At 35.8% G+C, this 19,167-nt stretch overlaps 1 protein-coding gene across 3 annotated transcripts in view; it reads right to left on the reverse strand.

The window, feature by feature from the left end:
• Positions 1–19,167, reverse strand: part of PTPRQ (protein tyrosine phosphatase receptor type Q) — a 253,107-nt gene that overhangs the window by 41,817 nt on the left and 192,123 nt on the right. For all 3 annotated transcript variants that reach the window (XM_053658806.1, XM_053658807.1, XM_053658805.1), the window contains 5 exons: positions 18,169–18,235; positions 15,321–15,479; positions 14,621–14,843; positions 12,866–12,939; positions 1,395–1,494 (listed from right to left, as the gene is read on the reverse strand). In XM_053658806.1, coding sequence (XP_053514781.1) covers positions 1,395–1,494; positions 12,866–12,939; positions 14,621–14,843; positions 15,321–15,479; positions 18,169–18,235 — 623 coding nt within the window. The remainder of the gene's footprint in view (positions 1–1,394; positions 1,495–12,865; positions 12,940–14,620; positions 14,844–15,320; positions 15,480–18,168; positions 18,236–19,167) is intronic.

Here is a 19,167-nt window from a genome sequence, read left to right on the forward strand (position 1 = left end):
TATCCATTCATCTACTGATGGGCACTTGGGCTGCTTCCAAATCTTGACTACTGTAACTAAGATACAATGAACATAGGGTTGCATATTAAAATGCCTGGAATAATGATTGAATGTCTGACTGAATCTGAGAAGGGTAAGTGGTATAAGAAAAATGTTTTTCAATAATTTTTCAAACTACCCATGAAAATGACTTAAGAGATTCAAGATGAAACAGATTGTGCATGGAATTCAGAATATGTAACAACATTTTTCAAATAAAATTAAAATAGAACCTGGTGAATTTTTTTAGGAAATTAGTAGAATGAGTATTTTTATAAATGTAGGGTACCTTTAACTTGGTAATCTACCTTATGAAAGTAGATGTTAGGATCATACTAAGATCCCCCTGAGGTAGTATAACCAACAGGTGAATTAAGAGGTAGATACTGAAAATTTAGAACACTTAGAAAATATAGCACAGACATGTTGATACAGTTAATATAAAAAGGAGGTCACTACAGAAAGAAGTTGAATATCTTTGGTTGTGTACTTACAGTAAAAATTGTTCTGTATAAACTTTAAATTATACTTAATTAAAATATTTTTTAAAAACCTATTAACAAGCCTGTCATTCATAAATTATTAAAAATGTAGAAAGCCTAGCATTTTCTATTTTTTTGTGTTGTCACTTTATTGTCTCTCAGCTCTAAATCTATTCTTCTTTGCCCTGTTTGTAATATTGAGGCTTGACACTGTAACATTTCTCCTTTGCCAGCTATCAAGATGTCAACCTTTGTCAATAAAGGACACTAGAGCGAACCTGCAAGGCTACAGGGAGAAGGAGACACTTCCCTTGTGGGTCCATACTGAAATATTATTATTCATTGCGGGACCCCAGCAGCCCACCTGGATGAGCTCTAGCTGCCTCTCAAGTGCTTGCTCTTCCCACAGGTGAGTGAGAACAAGTAGCTCCAGCTTATCCACAATATCCAGCCAGGTAGGCTGCTTCTTCAGGCTAATTCCAGTCTGCTTACCCTTTATTAATGATGGGTAGCTTCTCAAGAACAGCTCTAGCCCCTTCCCTCTGCCATATTTTTGCACAGTGACAGGTAATTGGCTACATGTGCTTGCAGTAACCATTCCTTGTTAGCCCCGGGAGTGGGCCTTTTCTACTTCTTAGCTCCTTTGTTGTCTTCTCTCTCTCTCATCCTAGAGGGAGCCTCTGCTTGCTGCACTTACTACTTCTGAACCTTTAGAGTTCTCTTTACCTCCTGTAATAGTCAACTATTTTTACTAGTTAACAATTCTTTTTAATTAAATATTTCCCATTCAGGTAACTGTTGTGGGCTCTCTCTTCTGATTGGACTGAGACTGAATAATGCCCACAAAGGAACGTGAGTACAAATGATTCTCACCTTGCAAATGCAAAAACTGCTGTTCCAAGAAGAATGATTGAAAGGATGCACAAAGTGACTGAAAGAATAATCTCCACAGTTCTTTCTGAAAGTCCTTCACCTGAATAGGAGGAAGTATGATATTATCTTAATTATTATGGAACAGTATCTTGACTCTCAAAACAAAGGAAATACTTTCTTGGAATATTGCTCCAGAATGCTAATAAAATGTATAGATTTGTTTGTTCCTCTTCTCCTACATCTTCTAAATTTGAAACTTAGTCCTTGGACCTCTTCTTGTTTTTTTTATTTTTAATTTAATTTATTTATTTTTAGAGAGGGAGAGAGACATCAATGCGTGGTTGCCTATATCATATGTGCCTTCCACCAGGGACCCGGCCTGCGACCCAGGCATATGCCCTTCCGAGGAATTAAACCAGTGACACTTAGGTTCACAGGCCAGCACTCAATCCACTGAGTCATACCAGCCAGGGTGGACCTCTTCTTTTTTCTGCCTAAATACACTCACTTCATGAGCCCATCCAGCCTCATAGCTTTAATTTTCATCTATATAATGTTGTCTACTTAATTGTTACCTATTGAACTTACTTGTATAACCAACTGCCTCATGAATGTATAATTAAAATTAAAATATCAATATTTCCAAAGCTAATCTCCTATGTTTCTCTACTTTCAAATGCATCCCTTCACCACTAGTTGAAAGCAACTATATTGTTCCAGTTACTCAGGCCCCAAATTTTAGAGTCATACATGATACTCTCTTAGAATACATCTAAAATCTTTGAGGAAATCCTATTGGCTTTATCTTCAAGTTATATGCTCTTTTCACTAAAAGAAACTAAGAAAACTTGAATGGTATTTCTAAAGTGGGAGTAGGGAACATGATGAATTTACATGTCTAATGGAGTTTGAAAGCAAAGAAGCTTTCAAAGACTGATGATATGAGAACAAAAAATGCTGTTGAAGAGGTTTCTATTGGCCAAAGGGAACAATTCAAACTATAATAAATAAAAACTGAAATTGATGGAAACATAGTCAATATATAACAATTCATACATCATAATAAAATTTAATGAAAGAAAAATAAAAAATACTAATTTGTAAATATTTGTTATAGTAAACAGCCACTTCCCTACTTTAAAAATTTGTAATTAAAGAAAGAGGATTAGGCATGTTTTCTGGCTTTCTCATATGAACTATAATTTATGAATTTACCATAGGTCTAGTTAAGGAGATAAACCTCTCCATTGGAGAATAATTCTGTTTAATAACTGTAAGGAATAATAAAATTAGAATTCATAATATTACATTCCTAATGAAAAAACATTCAGGTAACAATTATAGATGTATTTTTAAATTATTAGTGAGAAGATTGACAGAAAATTGAATAGTTAAAGAATGTTAAAATAATGCCCTGCAGATTATTTGCTGGTTATACAAGGGAAAAAATAATGTCCCAATGAGGAATCGTGCTGTCACTACTACTAAACCTACTGATCAATTCCGATATCATTGACAAGGTGACAACAAGATATTACAAACCTTCTGATGTATTTTGATTTAGACATCAACACCTTTAAAGGATTCCTGCCATAAACATTGATTGTGAATATTCAGACCTTTAGCTCTTATTTCTAATTTATAAGAAAGTACTGAGAGGCAGAAAAAATAAACAAACAAAATGAAAGTAACCAGGCAAATTCAGAATGTGGGATCTCCGACAGAACAACTCATCTGGTTACTTCAATGGGTCTATGTGACAAGGGGAAAAGGAGGGGAAAGAGAAGTCTCTTCTAGATTAAAAGAGATTAAGAGACCCAACAGTTAAAGATAATATGTGAACCTCTTATTAGGATCTTTTTTTAAAAAGATTTTATTCATTTATTTTTAGAGAGAAGGAAGGGAGAGAGAAGGAATGGGAGATAAATATCAATGTATGGTTTCCCCTCATGTGCCCACTACTGGGGACTGGGCCCACAACCCAGGCATGCACCCTGACTGGGAATTGAACCTGTGACTCTCTGGTTCGCAGGCTGGCGCTCAATCCACTGAGCCACACCAGCCAGAGCTCTTATTTGGATCGTGATTCAAATGAACTATTAGAAAAATATTAGAGGATGATTTAAAATGTATGTAATTTTATATAATATCAAGGATTTATTGCTAATTTTATTTAACTGTGACAATATGATTTACATGTACTTATAGAGAAGCACAGTAAAATATTTCAGGATGGAATATAACGTCTTCTGTGATTTACTTTAATATATTTTGGAGGTAAAAGAACAAATGCATAGAAATATGGTCATGTGTTAAGATTATTAAATATAGACTTACAGCCAAGATGGAGGCATAAGTGGAAATGCTGTGCCTCCTCGCACAACCAAAATTAATGACAGCAAAGATTTGGGAACAAAAACACAACCAGAACAGACAGAAAACTGAACCGTACAGAAGTCCAACAACCATTCAGCCAGACCAGTAAGAGGGGTGGAGTCAGCAGCCTGTGGAGGGGGTCACAGCAGGAAAAGGCAGTGGCTGGCAGACCTGGCTGTACAGAGTGTGGCTAGCAGACCCCTAGCGCAGGGAGGAAACAAGCAGACCCAGTGAGGCATGCAAGGCCACTGGCTGACCTTGATCACACATTCACACGCAGATAAACCAGGCAAAAATGAACAGCAAGACAGACTGCAGGCAACCTAGGGCCCCAGGGCCTGGAAATAAACCCTAAAACCACCCATTGAAAAGGTGTGGGGAGAGACTCCCAGCCCCACAGCAGCGTTTGTTGGAAAGACCCACAGGGTCCTAGATCGTACATAAGCCCACCCAGCTGAGAACCAGCACCAGAAGGGCCCAATTTGCTTGTGGGAAGTGGCAGAGGGGACTGATGTCTGAGAGAGAGTAGAACAAGCCCCATTGGTCCCTCTCTGACCCCTCCCCCACAGACAGCATCACAACCCAGCCGTGGGGGTTGCCCTGCCCTGGTGAACCCCTAAGGCTCCGCCACTCATACCTAACAGGTGTGATCTGACCAAAAAATTGTGGCTCAAACAGAAGAACAAATTGAAGCTCCAGAGCCAATACTTTTAAGTGACCAAGAGATAGCCAACCTATCAGATGCACAGTTCAAAACACTGGTGATCAGGATGCTCACAGAATTGGTTAATTTTGGTGGCAAATTAGATTAAAAAAATGAAGGCTACACTAAGTGAAATGAAGAAAAATACACAGGGGACCAATAGAGATGGAAAGGAAACTGGGATTCAAATCAAGGGAGTGGACCAGAAGGAAGGAACAAAGAACCAAACAGAAAAGAATAAAGAAACAAGAATTCAAAAAAATGAGGAGAGGCTTAGGAACCTCCAGGACATCTTTAAGCATTCCAACATCTGAATTATAGGGGTACCAGAAGGGGAAGAGGAACAGCAACAAGTGGAAAGCTTATTTGAACAACTAATAAAAGAGAACTTTCTCAATCTGGCAAAGGAAATAGAATTCCAGGAAGTCCAGAAAGCTCAGAGAGTCCCAAGAAGTTGGACCCAAGGAGGAACAAGACCAAAGCACATCATAATTACATTAGCCAAGATTAAGATGAAGGAGAGAATTCTAGAAGCAGCAAGAGATAAGGGGACAGTCACCTACAAAGGAGTTCCCGTCAGACTGTCAGCTGATTTCTCAAAACAGATGTTATAGGCAAGAAGGGGCTGGAAAGAAGTATTCCAAGTCATGAAAGGCAAGTACCTGTGTCCTGTATTACATAAATTATTGTATGGACACCCAACAAGTCTCCCTGTGTCTATCCTTGTCTTATTTCCACCTATTCTCAACATAGCAGCAAGAGTCCTCCTTTTTAAACATTGTCTGTTTAAAAGACTCCTCTCTAACAGAGAAAAGTCAAAGTTCTTCCAAAGGACTATTTGACCTTGTCCCTTATTAACTCTCTGGTCTCCTGTTACCTCTGACTTTCTCTCCAATCTCTACCTTATTCACTCCTCTGGAGACACACTGACCTCCTTATTGTTCCTGGAACACACTAAGTCACTCTTGACATAAAGCTTTTGCACCAGCTTCTCCCTCTGCCTGGAAAGGTATGTCCCTTTTATATCTGCCTAGAGAACCATTTTATTACCTTGAAGAGTTTGATTCTCAGGATGGCAACACTGACCACCTCTTAGGAATGTATAGGTGCCTCCAAATTCATATGTTGAAGCTCTAAATCCTGACTTGAATACATTTAGATTAAGGAAGTAATTAAGTAATTAAGTTTAAATGAGATCATAAAGGTTGGGCCCAATCCAGTAAGACCAATAGGACTGGTATCCTTATCAGCAGAGACACCATAAAGCTGGCTTTCTGCCTCTGTATACACACACTAAGGAAAGGCCATGTGGGATAGTGTGAAGAAGGCCTTCTACAAGCCAGGGCGAGAGTCCTCACCAGATAACTGCAACCAAATTGACTGCAACCTTGATCTTACACTTTAGCTTCCAGGGCTGTGAGAAAATAGATTTTTGTTGTTTAAGCCACCAGTCTATGGTATTTTGTTATGGAAGCCCAAGAAAACTAAGACACCACCATTAAAAAAAAAGATACAACTAGCTCACTTCCTGCCATCTCTGTTCTACATTTTCTGCACCCTGTTGTACTCTTTCTTTTCTACATATCCCTTATCACATTTTAATTTACCTTATAATTTACTGACTTATTTATTATCCTTAATGTTTATTATCTCTCTAGAATGTAAGCTCCTTGAGAAAATGGGTTATTATTTTATTCAAAACTGCCACTTTTAAGTGGCAGACACAATAAATTCTCAATATATATTTGCTAAATTTACTAATGAGTAAAATATTAATTTTGTAATAAATATTAAAATTCTTCAGGTTGGATATCAGTCATTGAACCAAATAAGAAGATAAAAATTATTAATCATTTATTTTAGATAACTACTAATTATAATTATAATAAATTTAAATTTATATGATTTATAATATTACTGACAAAAGTATTAGTCAAGTGACAAAATAAAATAGGTTACCTATCATACTATATGCAGGGCATAATGTTTCATATTTTTCCCTTGGTTTGAGGCTTATGAAAGGTGAGCAATGTAAAAGTGTTCCTGTGGCTATTCTGCATGGTAGATTTAAGCGAACACTGGATCTTAAAGAATTATCAGAGTTTTATGGTCCTCTAGAATCACCAGCCAAATTTAGAAGACATTAAAACAGCAGGCAGCTCATAAACTATTTTAGATACACCTTTTTACATGTTAAAATAAGAATGGCTGGGTTGGTGAATTTTCACACGCTCACTCTAATTGGATATGCTTCGGAAATGATCCACAAAGATGAATAAAGAATCTTTATCAGGTAGTACTGAATCACTGGACCTCGGAACTCAGTGGGGGAAAAAAATGATATCACAGACCACAAAATGTTTTTTCATAGTAGATTACCACTGCAAAGCACCAGCCAACTGACGTGAGGAAATGACATATGATGTATTAATAAACAATATGTAATCCCTTGGGCACATGTGTTACAAAAGGACCACTAGGAGAGGACAAAATACGCCTGGTTGTGAGAACAAACCCTGATTCATTGGTATGCATGTACACACAGAGCATTACCAGTAGAGAATGAAGACACTTCTATAAATCTTTTCATAGAAAATGGGATTCTTTCACCTAAAAATATAAACACAAATCTCTTTGGAATAAACACAAGTCGTTTCCTAGCTAGACTTCAAATTCTATGAAAGGTCAAGTTAAATTATGTTGTATTTGCATGATAAACAATTAATTAAACAAATAATAATTATAAAGTACTAATTAAGTTTTCATCAGTATTATCTTTGATTGGTTTTTATTATTTAAACTCAGTATATGGATCTGATTTACATTAAGACAATTTTATATCTCTAAGAAGCTTAAGTTAAATGAGTTATAAAGCTTATAAGCTTTTCAATGTGTGGCTCTTGACTTAGGTACATATTATATGATCTTATTATTATTTATATTATTATTAATCTTAAAACAAGTTCTTTTAACAGAACTTCAATAGGAGTTACTCTCCTCTGGCCTAGTCATCCTGGATATTCTAATACTGCTCAAAAATTTACTGAAAGTAACTCAATTTCATAATCTAAGAAGTATAAATTAAAATAACCTAGGTGGATATTATTATCATATATCAGATTGTCAAAATTTTAGAAGTAGATAATGTAGTGGTTTCCAAGGTACAAAAAGTGTCACACTGACTCATTGCTAAAAAACAAAAAGGAATTATGGTATCTTTATGTGTAAAAATAAAGCGTACTCATATGTGCATGTTAACTTCAAAAGCTAAGACAAGAAGGTGGAAAGAGAACAGCTAGAAATAATTTAAAACGTTGAGAGGAGAAAATAGTACAGCACGAATAGGCAGCCTGTGGGGGCAGAAACGTCACCCATAGTCATGAGACTGAGAGCCCCAGGGCACTTCATGATTTTCTGGCAACTGATACTGGTTACAAGCACAGCATTGCTGGCTGAAGTCACACTGCCTGGGTCTAAAAGTCGGTGCTGCCACTTCCTAGCCCAACAACCTTGGGCAAATTGCTTAAAGAGACAAGTTCTGATTTCTTACCAATAAATAGATGATAGGTATAAGTCGGAGATCATGTTATAGGGTTGTTGTGAAGAACACAGGAAGTAGATATATAAAAACATTTAGAAAAGTCTTGGCACATAAAAATGTTTAGTATTTTTATTAATAAACCATTTATTATATTCATTCATCCATTTATCAGATTTAATCTCCCAGTTATTTTGTGAGATAGGAATTACTCTTCACATTTTGGAAATGAGAGTTCAGAAGTTAATTTTTAAAGTAATCAAACCAAGGTCATACAAATTCAATATATGCCAAAAGTGCCTGAAATAACGCCTGTCTAACCATGAAGTTCATGAGACCCACCCCCCACATAAGCACTACCTCTTTAACATAATCAAACTTCCCTCCATATATCTGGTGTTTTGGAGGTAAGTGATTCTTTCGCTGAAAAAAATACTAGAGACTCCCTATTTCTGCTTCTAAGTGAGCATATTGGAACTCCTCACTGTTAGCTTAGTAATTAAAGGAGAAGTGTTATGACAGAAGAAAACATTCAGAGTGCCTTGGCCGTGGGGTTTAAGGTTTCATCTTGTTCAGCTTTAACAAAGTCACAGTAAGGTGCAGAAAGGAGTGTCTGGTTTTCAAATCACAGGAATCCTCTATAATTAAACCTTGCAATCAAAACATTGCCTACAAGCATTTTCCATAAACTGATGTGCTAAGGAGGGTTTTCAAAAAGTGCTTAAGAGGGATTCTTGTGAATTTTGTTAATAAAAATGATAATGTGCAATCTTGAGTGAAAAAATCAAATAAGTTTTAAGTATTTCTTTAGGATTAAAATAAGGGTGCATGTCATTTTCCATATTTATTCTTTTAAAAAATTTTTCATCAATAACTTCATTTTTTCTCTTTTTTTATCCATGTTCAGTTACAGTTGTCCATAGAGACTTCCCTAAGTGCAAACTCCTCCACACCCACTCATCCTTACCCAGCCAGACTCTGCCTGGTTCCTTCTCACTTGGGCTGTTGTTAGCCCCTTCCACCAAAAAATCCTTTTAGCCCTTCAGTCTGTGGTGATTCTTTTATCCACAATTTTAACTCCTAAATAATAACGCCTCTGAGAGACAAACCACTACCAAAGTGGTGTGTCTTTCAAGTGTATGCCCTGTACTCATTTAGAAACACAGGCTTAAAGGCTCCTAAATCCTGAAGATTTTATTGGTAGGCAACTCAGCTTGGAGTTCATTGCCTGTGGTACAAAATACCAGTGAATGGATGTGCATCTGCTGGTGGTTTAGTGACCTAAGTGGGACCTCTACTTCTTTCACTGAAGTGTGGCATCACATACACACAGAAGTCTTAGTAGGTTTGTTAGGAATGTCGAGAGCCAATAGCCAGTTGCAAAAGCTATTATATACCCCAATACATGACATATTTGAGAGGGAAAAAGGACTCAGACATCTTTTGTAACCTTACAGTGACATCGGTGATATTATTACCAATGTGTTTCATTATTTGCTTGCTCCCATTCTCACAGCCATGAAACCACTTTGCCATTGACCATTGACTGTTGTAGAAATGGTCAACTTTGTTTCTTTTTTGAGTCATATTATATCTCCCTTGTCAAAGAAGCTATGGCCTTTTATTAATATTAAATCATGGACCCCAGCCATCTCTGGAGGGTGCTCTTTGGTGCCTGTCCCATCACGGTCAACCTGATTGAGCCACAGAACCATAACATCCAATAGCCAAGCAGAAAATTGATGTGAGGACAGAAACTGATGGCACTAAATCCACTAACAAGCAAAGTGACTGGACTATTTTACACTCCATACTCCAAATCTGAATATCGTGTTTCACCACAACTGAGGGTTGCACTTCTAGCAATTTCCTCTACTCCTTCCTGTCACTGTTTTACTAACTATAAATGGCTAGAGAGCAGAACTCCAAATGTTCAATCCAGAATAAGCAAGACAGGGCAAAAGCCTATTTATTGCACAGCTGTCTATCAGAAGAGGTCCCATAAAAGACTATTCTAAGGAAACACCTGAAAGGCTGTCCTTATGTCACTGGTCTACAAATAATATGTGAACTCTGAGAAATTTGGTTATAAATACACAAAACCCTTCCTTGGCACTTCCCCTTATCAACACAGCACCCTGTGCTCTGCCCTTCATTCCACATTTTTACATCCCTTCGAGGCTCCTGCTGCTAACCAGGGCACGAAAGCATTAGTACCTGGACAACTGGGGTGCTGGTAGTTACGATTCCAAAGAAGGGATCAAGAACTGACTGTGTATTTCTGTCAATTTCTTGAGTTAATTATTACATTTCACTTCCTAGTGTGTGAGAGTAAGGAAGGAAAAGAAGACAATATCTTCGGCCAAAATGCAGAAGGAGCTCTTCTTTGGTCAGAGGGAAGCCATCTGGCTGTATCATAGGAATCATGTCCCTGTACACCATGGGACATGTGCTTGACTTTCCCCCTTTTTATGGCTTTTCATTCTCATTCCTGTCATCCTGGATGTCTCAACGTTGCCTCTCAGGTAACTGACTGAGTGTGCCATTCTCACATCAATAATCTGTATGAAACCATCAAACTCTAAGAGACATAGCACACAACACACAACATGGCACAGCAAGGCGGTCTGTTTTCAGCAATGCTCCTACTAAGTATCATCTCCCTAAGACACATGAGCCATTCACTTTGTCCCGGTCTCTTTTCTTCTATCAGCAGACACGCCAGGATCACTAGTTAGCTGTGGTAATAGTCTCTGAATGCTGTCTCTGAATCTCAAGGAAGTTTAATTGATGCTATCGAGGCATTTACTAGAGTGGTGTCATTGTGTGATAAAAGCACCTGTCAAATGAAGAAACACTCAAAGCAATTTCAATATGAAAAGGCTAATCGGCCACTTTTACAATGATTAAATTTGTGGTAAAGTTAATCAAACCAATGGCTTTATGAAATTAGACTGAATAGCTAATAAAATTTGTTATTCCTCAATAAAGATCCATGTAGCAAGTCATATGCCTCTCCTTCATTTCTTTAAGATCCAAAGTTTTAAATTAATTAATTAATATTTTAATCCTCATCCAAGGATATATTTATTGATTTTAGAGAGAAGAAGGGACAGAGGGAAAAAGAGAAACACTGATGTGAGAGAGGAACATCAATTGGTTGCCTCCTGTACATGTCCCGACCAGGGATTGAACCTGCAACCTAGGTATATGCCCTGGACCAAGGACGGAACCCAAAACATTTTGATGTATGAGATGGTGCTCCAATCAACTGAGCCACCCAGCATGGGCAAGATCCAAGGTTTTACTAACAAAACTGAGGCTGCAGAAGCTGGCTTTCTATACGATTAATATTTTAAAAGTCTGGTGAGATTGGCCATTGAAAGTGGTAGAACAATTTATCTTTGTCCAGCTACAACTCTCACTAAAACCTACTGATGCTCATGATATATTGTAATGTGCATCTGAGTAGCACACAGTTCCACATTCTCAAAGTTTGGTGCAGGAGAAATTGGAAGTTGTGATCTACTCAGAGAAACTCTAGGGAAATAATTTCTCCTAAGGAAATATATTTCTAAAGTCTTTGGTTATAACCTATCCAAAGACAGGCTATTAAGCATTTAAAATTTTTCCAACTATAGAATATTCATGCCTTTACTTATGTTCCTTTATTTAAATCTTTCAAATTAGATACCATCATCACCATTTTCCAAATAACAAAACTGTGGTTTATAGAAATTAAGTGATTTTCTCAAGGGGAGGAACCAAAATTTGAATGCAGGTCTAAATCCTGTATTGGTAGTGTAATAGCTACAAAACCTGTGCGGGAATCCTGGCCCAGACACTTGATTACTCAGTATGGGCCTTGATTCCCTCATCTATGAAATGGAGATGACAGAAGCACCTGGCCGGGTTTCCTTTTTCTTTTTTGAATGAAGATTTGTTTTAATAAAACAAACTATTTATTTAAAACTTAAATACACCCAATAACACATGCTTAATTTATTTCTTCAGCAAGTCAAGAAAACCGCAGGTGTGCCTCAGCAAATAATTCTTGGCTGAGAAGGGCTGTCTTACATGCTGTGGGATGTTCAGCGGCACCCTTTGTTTCTGCCCACCAGTTGCCAGTAGCTCGGCCCCCACAGTTGTGACAACCAAAAATGGCTCCAGACATTGTAAAATGTCCCTTGGAGAGTAAAATCACTTTGGTTGAGAACCACTGATCTAAATTAAAACATTGCTGTGAAGAGTCCCTCAGTTAATACATACAAACAGCCTAAAATATGTCTGGCATTCAATATTTAATATTAGATGATGGTGATGACAAAGAAGAGGAGGAGGAGAAATAGGAGGAAAAGGAAGAAATATATTTGCATCTGACTAAATTGTATTTGTGTTTTGTTTTAGGCTGGTTTGGGTGGATATAATTTTAAAACTCATGAAAAGGTTGATTAGAAACAAATCAAAATTAAAGAGGACTGGTAAGCTTTCTAGTTTTTTAGGATTATTTCAGAAAAATTTCCATAATCCTTTTTATTTTTTATTAGGTTAAGATGTCCTACTGTAAGGTTGCATATTAAACAGCCAAATAAATATTTTTATAGTATAATGTTAGTATACATCAGCATAGAACCAATACCACTTCAAAATCTAGGTCCAGATTTGAATGGATGGAACATCCCTCTATTAATATAATATTACAAAATATTATTTTCCTTAATTAGGCTCATAACCTTGAAATGAATTTATATTTGAGAGCATTCAGTCATGGATTAATACATTTACTAATGACTATTATACTGTAATTAACATGCTGAGATTACAAACGAAAGTAAACTACAAAATGTGTCTTACCTAAGGTCTTAACAGGGTCAGAGTAATCAGAGTCAGTAAATTGTCCCATGATATTTGTGGCTCTAAATTTAAATCTATGAAACAGAAAGGAAATTAAAAAACAACAATTAGCATGCCCTATTACTTTTTCTACAAATAATTTAGCAAAAAGCTATTAAAATGAACACTTTTATTCAAGACAAAATGAATTTACAAAATGTAAAATTGAAATTCAATTCCCATCAGGACAAATATATACTCTACCTTTATGTAAGATGAATAGTTATCCTACACACAAACGTCACGAACTTCATGAGAGAGTGACTAAGATTCTGAGCAGACTCATGGGCAGTCACCAGCTAAAGTGAAGCAGATTACCTCGTTCACAGACTGGTTTGAGTAAAATAATTCAGCCTCTGTGACAGTGTGTTGCACAAACATACTTTGTAAATATTAAGCATAACAACTGTTGTACCTCGACCAACTTTGAAAATGCCAGCGCACCAGATTTAGAATCGTTGTACAGAACTTGTTCACATGCACACAATTTAGACTGGCGTTTCTTACGTCTGTGAGTGCACAGCTATGTTTTTACTTCCTATGCTTTCATGACATTTGAAATAGAATATGTGTGCAGAAGAGAATCAACCTTAAAAATCACCAGGTGATTCTAGCATCTGCAAAGACAACTGAAACACCTCATTTGAAATCTATAGACACCCAGGCATTTAAAAATATAAAACCAATTTACATTAATAAATTGCAATGCATAATTTAACCTCTACTAGTCTCAAATTCTTATGATTCTATCGATTATATAAAGTGTTTGTTTTTGAAAAATATACAAAATAAAAAGTACTTGATAAATATTACTATGTATTATACCATTTTCATAACTTTTAAATATATAATAATTACATTTTAGGCAATAATGCTGTACCCAAAGTAACTATACTTAGTAATAGATAGAGCATTCTTTTTTAAATTGCCTAAGCTAACTTTCTAATGTGAATTTGGCCTAGGACATATAAGTAATTTAATAATACTTTAATTAGTTGGCATCATGAAACTAGCTGATTATTATATTTTAAAAATAAAATAATTTAAGATTTTTAAAAAGCTGTTATCTTATAACACAAATATAATGGTCTTAATTTCATAGTAAAAAAGTTAATTTAGTAAAGAAATTAACAAAGCCAAATAGCACCAGTGAATTTTAAATTAATATTAAATTATTAGGATCTACAAAATGCCAAATATTAAAGTGAGTTGTGAAGATTTCAATTATTCATTCAAATGTTTTGTGGTATAAAGAACATATAATTAGTGCTCTAAATAAGGTAAACTGAAGAAAGACATCATAACCAAAAGACTATGATCATATTTCTAAAAATCTGCACATTAGCAAGCATGGCAAAATAATGAGTGAAAAACACAAAATATTACCCATTAGTCATATTATCCTCTACAAAAAAAATGAAATTCTCCCACCTATATTCTCTAAGTACACATTTTTCATATTGACCTTATGTCACCTATCAGATCAAATCACAATTATGTTTAAGTTCGCCTACATTTCCAATAGAACCGTATGCTTATGGAATGTGAGGACAATCCTTTGCTGATCTTTACATTCCTAGGAACTGAAAAATTAGGTCACAATGCATATTGGATGCCCAGTGCTCACTGGAAAGTTCAAAGCATTGGTGAGTTGATGGAGGGAAGAGGTCAACTAGCTTGCTGACATAATGCATGGGAGGTATAAACTATACTTACAAGTATTGCTTTTTTGGCTTCAGAGGTCCATTGCAAATTTTGTCTTCATTGCCCGGAATCATACATGCATGATCAGCACCTATGATGTAGATTTCTTCATTGCTACTAAACTTTGTTTTTCCTTCTGTGCACAGAGGGTTTGGAAAACCTTCATTTGTAAAATAGGGCCTTGGTTTATTAAAATATGCATCATACCACTTTGTCACATTTCCATCATGCTGAGCTATTTTAAGAAAAAAGAATGTTGGTTACAAGTAATATATACATGTATTTTCACATTTATAAAGGCTGTCTTTATAAGTGCACGAGGAAATCCCAGATGAAATGTTTCTCACTCTATGAACAACCAGGAATGATTCGGTTGATTTAAAGAAAAAATATCCCTCAGTCAAGGGTCATGCTTTCGTCCACACCACCAAAGAAGCTACCAAGACTCCATCTTGTCAAAGCCAAAGCAATCCTACTGGCATATGGAATAAATAAATCACATATTTCAACTGTGCCTTCTCTTATATTTATAAACATTTTAGGCATAAGTAAGTGATTACATAGTTAAAGATAATACTGAAAATCTACTAAGTTTAAGAGTTGTGTGATAATCAAGAGTCAACTAATATTACCAATTTTGAACTGAAATGTCTATACCATTCAGCAACTCATACTTTATAACTTAACAACAGAACTTCATATTTGATGATACCTCCAGCTTCTGCTACAAGCACTTGTACATTTTTGATTGGGCCATGATCATCACTGTAGTAACATATTGGCATTCTGATTGTAATTGTTGTCGCAGTCACAAGCAATTTTCCTGTGGCATCATAAATAGGGGTTGGTTTGGTTTTCGGTCGTGCTGGAGCTATACAGAAAGAAAAGCATCATAACTGATTTCTTGTTTTTGAAGAGAAGAAAAAAATTTAATTTTTACTTCATGTAAGTTATTTACAGAAAAAGTAATGACAAACATAAATAACAAAGGAAACAGAGTTCCATGTTGGTACAGCAAGTATTTAGCAATTATTATCTCCTGATAGTATAATTATGTATTTGAGACTTAACCTGATATAATGGAAGTCAGATGTGACTTTTGGATATTTAACTTATCTTCACATATTAAATAAATTCAAATTATATGTGCTCTCACTTATGTATACTTTTCATCAGTGCATTAAATCACTACTATTTTAGTGCTTTTTCTTCTTTGGTCCTTTTAGCTACTTTAACCATTTCTATTCTAGTTGTACCAGCACCTTCCCCTCCCCACAGTTTATCCATGCCAAACATCCTTTTATTTCTGTGAAATAGATTTTAAAGAGCAGAATTTCTGGAACAAAAGATATATGTGTTTTTAACTTTAATAGATATTGCTAGAACAACTTCTAAAAGTGTCCTGATAATTCACAGCTCACCATCAATGCATACAAATACCTCAAAAATCAATATTTATAGAAGCTCTATGTATTTAATTTCATTTTATAGCTATATATACCACCTGTGCACACTACAGTAAGTTGCTTAATCAAACTTCAATTTCCACATTTATTAAATCTTTTTAAAAGGCCTCTCAATAATAAAAGTGGCAGTATTATTTCCACTTTACACTTGAGGAAATGGACTTATGTCACAGAGCTATAAAAGGGAACCAAATCTTTTGTCTACAGCCATACCACCCTGAACGCGCCCGATCTCGTCTGATCTTGGAAGCTAAGCAGGGTCGGGCCTGGTTAGTACTGGGATGGGAACCAAATCTTTTGAACTCAATCCATTAGCTCATCCCTCTGAGATGTAAAGACTGTGATTATAGATGTGTAGCAAGTTTTTGAGGGAAAATATCTGTGAAGGGTAAAGGGACAGGGAGCAGGAGTAGGTGGCAAGAGCCTTTAGACCACAGACCACAGGTCTGACACCTGTGAAAGGGATGAAGGAAGAAAGGATCCAGCAGGAGGAGCCTCGGATTTCAGGGAGTTCTGTGAAGCTCCCAACAGAGCCAGTGAGGAGTCCCCCAGCAAAGGTTTCCAGTTAGAAGAATCTAGCATTGGACATTCCTATCCAACTTGATATTAGCTGCCAAATGTAAATTTAATGAGACTGCTATTAACTCAATGACACTCCATGTTACTAATAAAATCACTCATGTTACTGAAGAAAAATCAATTTCTCTAGGACCTCACCACTGCAACCAGTGATCATATACCTTCTCTAGATAACTGGTCCTTAGTGTATTGGCCCTTGCTAAGGCACGGAAAGTGAAAATTAATCATCTTTACCTGAGATGACCAAAGCATCTGCAATGGGAATTTTTACTAATCATCTGACACAGTGCATCTATTGTTAACTGCATACTTACATATCCGCCACTGAACAACAGAGATTAAGACAGTGTGGTGCAAGCTCTTCTTCATGAAGTTACTTTGTAAAATTACTGATATTTTGAGGACTTTATGTATTTGCATATTCTAAGCAATAATTTATCTGTTAGAAGCAAATAATACTTATGTGTAGTATTACGATTATGTAAAATACCCATTGGTGAAAAGGTAAAATTCATCAACTTCACCTTACAATGAACATTTCTCATTCTTGAGAGTATTAGTTTCCAGGCACTGTCCTAAGGCTTTTTCAAAGATTGTCTCTTTTAATCTTTACAACAATCTATGGAATAGGAACAAGTATTATTTCCACTATACAAGCATATAGATGAGAAACTTGCCCAGAGTCAAATGAATACCAAGCGGCCATCACAGCCATGGGATGACCCCACTGGCTTTCAGTCATTGTGCCCTGTGGTCCTTCCCAAAGACTGAGAAGAGTTACTTTTTGCTTTAAAGAGAGAAGTATCAGGTGGTGGAATTCTACTGAGGGTCCATACACATAAGGTTTTATTTGTTTTTAATTTGTTTTGTTTTTAGCTCTCTGTGGGTTTTATACAGATCTTTAGAGAGATGGCTCAACTACATACATGCTTTCAGTCTCAGGAAAAGACGGTGCCCTCAATAACTGAACGGCCTTAAATTGTGGGGGGCGAGGAGCTCCAAATTTACTCATATTTTCTACAAAAACTACCTATCAGAATAATGAATTGGTAGATCAGAATTTTTATAGTCAGAATCATAGAGCTGAATACATGGTAGTTCAGTGAACACTATTTGATTAACTGAAAAGAACTTGACTTTCAATATAAATAAAGGTCATTCAAGGAATCTAATTAAAAGTAGCCAAGTTCTAGATATGGGTAATTTAAAGAATGAGTTTTGTCTTCTATAAAATTAAAAATCAAAATAATGGACTATAAAATTTGTCTAAGAAAAGTTTAGAGTTATTTGTCTAAGAAAATAGCAGGCATTTTACTTAACATAGTAATTTGCAGCATTATTTAGGCATTTTGATTATAGCTTTATTAAGCATACAGTATTACTTAAATATGCTTATTTTATGCACATGCATCATTTAGTTGACTACACCCTTAAATTTAATACAAAATTCAAGTTATAATTACTATTCAATTAAGAAAACAGCATCTGTGTTTGAAAGGCAGTCCGTGTGTGTACCTTTAATGTCCATGGTTATTCTCATCTGAACTTTTGGCCCTGCACCAGCACCATTGATTGCATAAACCTGAAACAAAGAAACATTTCATTACTATTTTCAAATTATTGCTCATGTGTACATATAACTGATTATGGTTTTATGTAATATTAGAATATTCTACTTTTAAAAACAATTGCATATAGTTTATTCATTAAATTTTTATATGTAGTTACTAAGTTGTTACTAAGTATGCTCTTATCTTACTGATTTAACTACTGATCCTTTGTTACTGAGTCCTGAGAACAAAGGCTGTGTGACCTCAATAGCTGGCACACAGACATTAGGAAAGGACTGTGGTTTCAACTTGGAACCCATAGGAGGAAAAGACTGAGCGTATACTCCCTTCCTCTATTCTAACATCTGTTCCTCCTCTCTGTAGCTAGGTAACTGGCTTTCTGTAAATCCATATTCAAGACCCTCTTTTTTCCTTCTGTGAGATGAAACCCTATTCCTTCAGCCTCCCAGTTTTCCTGTATTAAATCATCCCTCTGAAAGTTGCCCTTTATGCCCTTCTTCACCCCTGCCCCAAAGTATCTGACGCTATAACCTGCATAATGCAGCATATACACATAAAACATTTCTGTTTGTGTATACAGAGGGTGATTTACACAGATGGGAATCCTTTCAATTAACTCTGTGCTCAGGAAACAGTAGACATACAATCTTCTTTCATTCACATTATATTGCTATATGAAACAAAGACTATGTTCTTGGCCAGTTTTGTTGTGCTGGATAAACAAAATTCAGAATATAATATGTTGATGGAATTAATTTGTTTATGTATTAGTGACCCACAGTCCACACTACAGATACTTTAATTAAATTGAAATTATAATGACATATACGATGTGGTAGTTATGACAAATAAACCAAGACCCCAAAATGTGGTTAAAAATATCTAAAGAAGCTATTTTTTGGAGCTTGTAAACTTAACAATGTATCCACAGCGAAAATGGTAT

The sequence above is a fragment of the Artibeus jamaicensis genome, unplaced genomic scaffold, assembly GCF_021234435.1.
Source record: "Artibeus jamaicensis isolate MK-2021 breed Jamaican fruit bat unplaced genomic scaffold, CSHL_Jam_final scaffold_584, whole genome shotgun sequence".
NCBI classification, from domain to species: domain Eukaryota; kingdom Metazoa; phylum Chordata; class Mammalia; order Chiroptera; family Phyllostomidae; genus Artibeus; species Artibeus jamaicensis.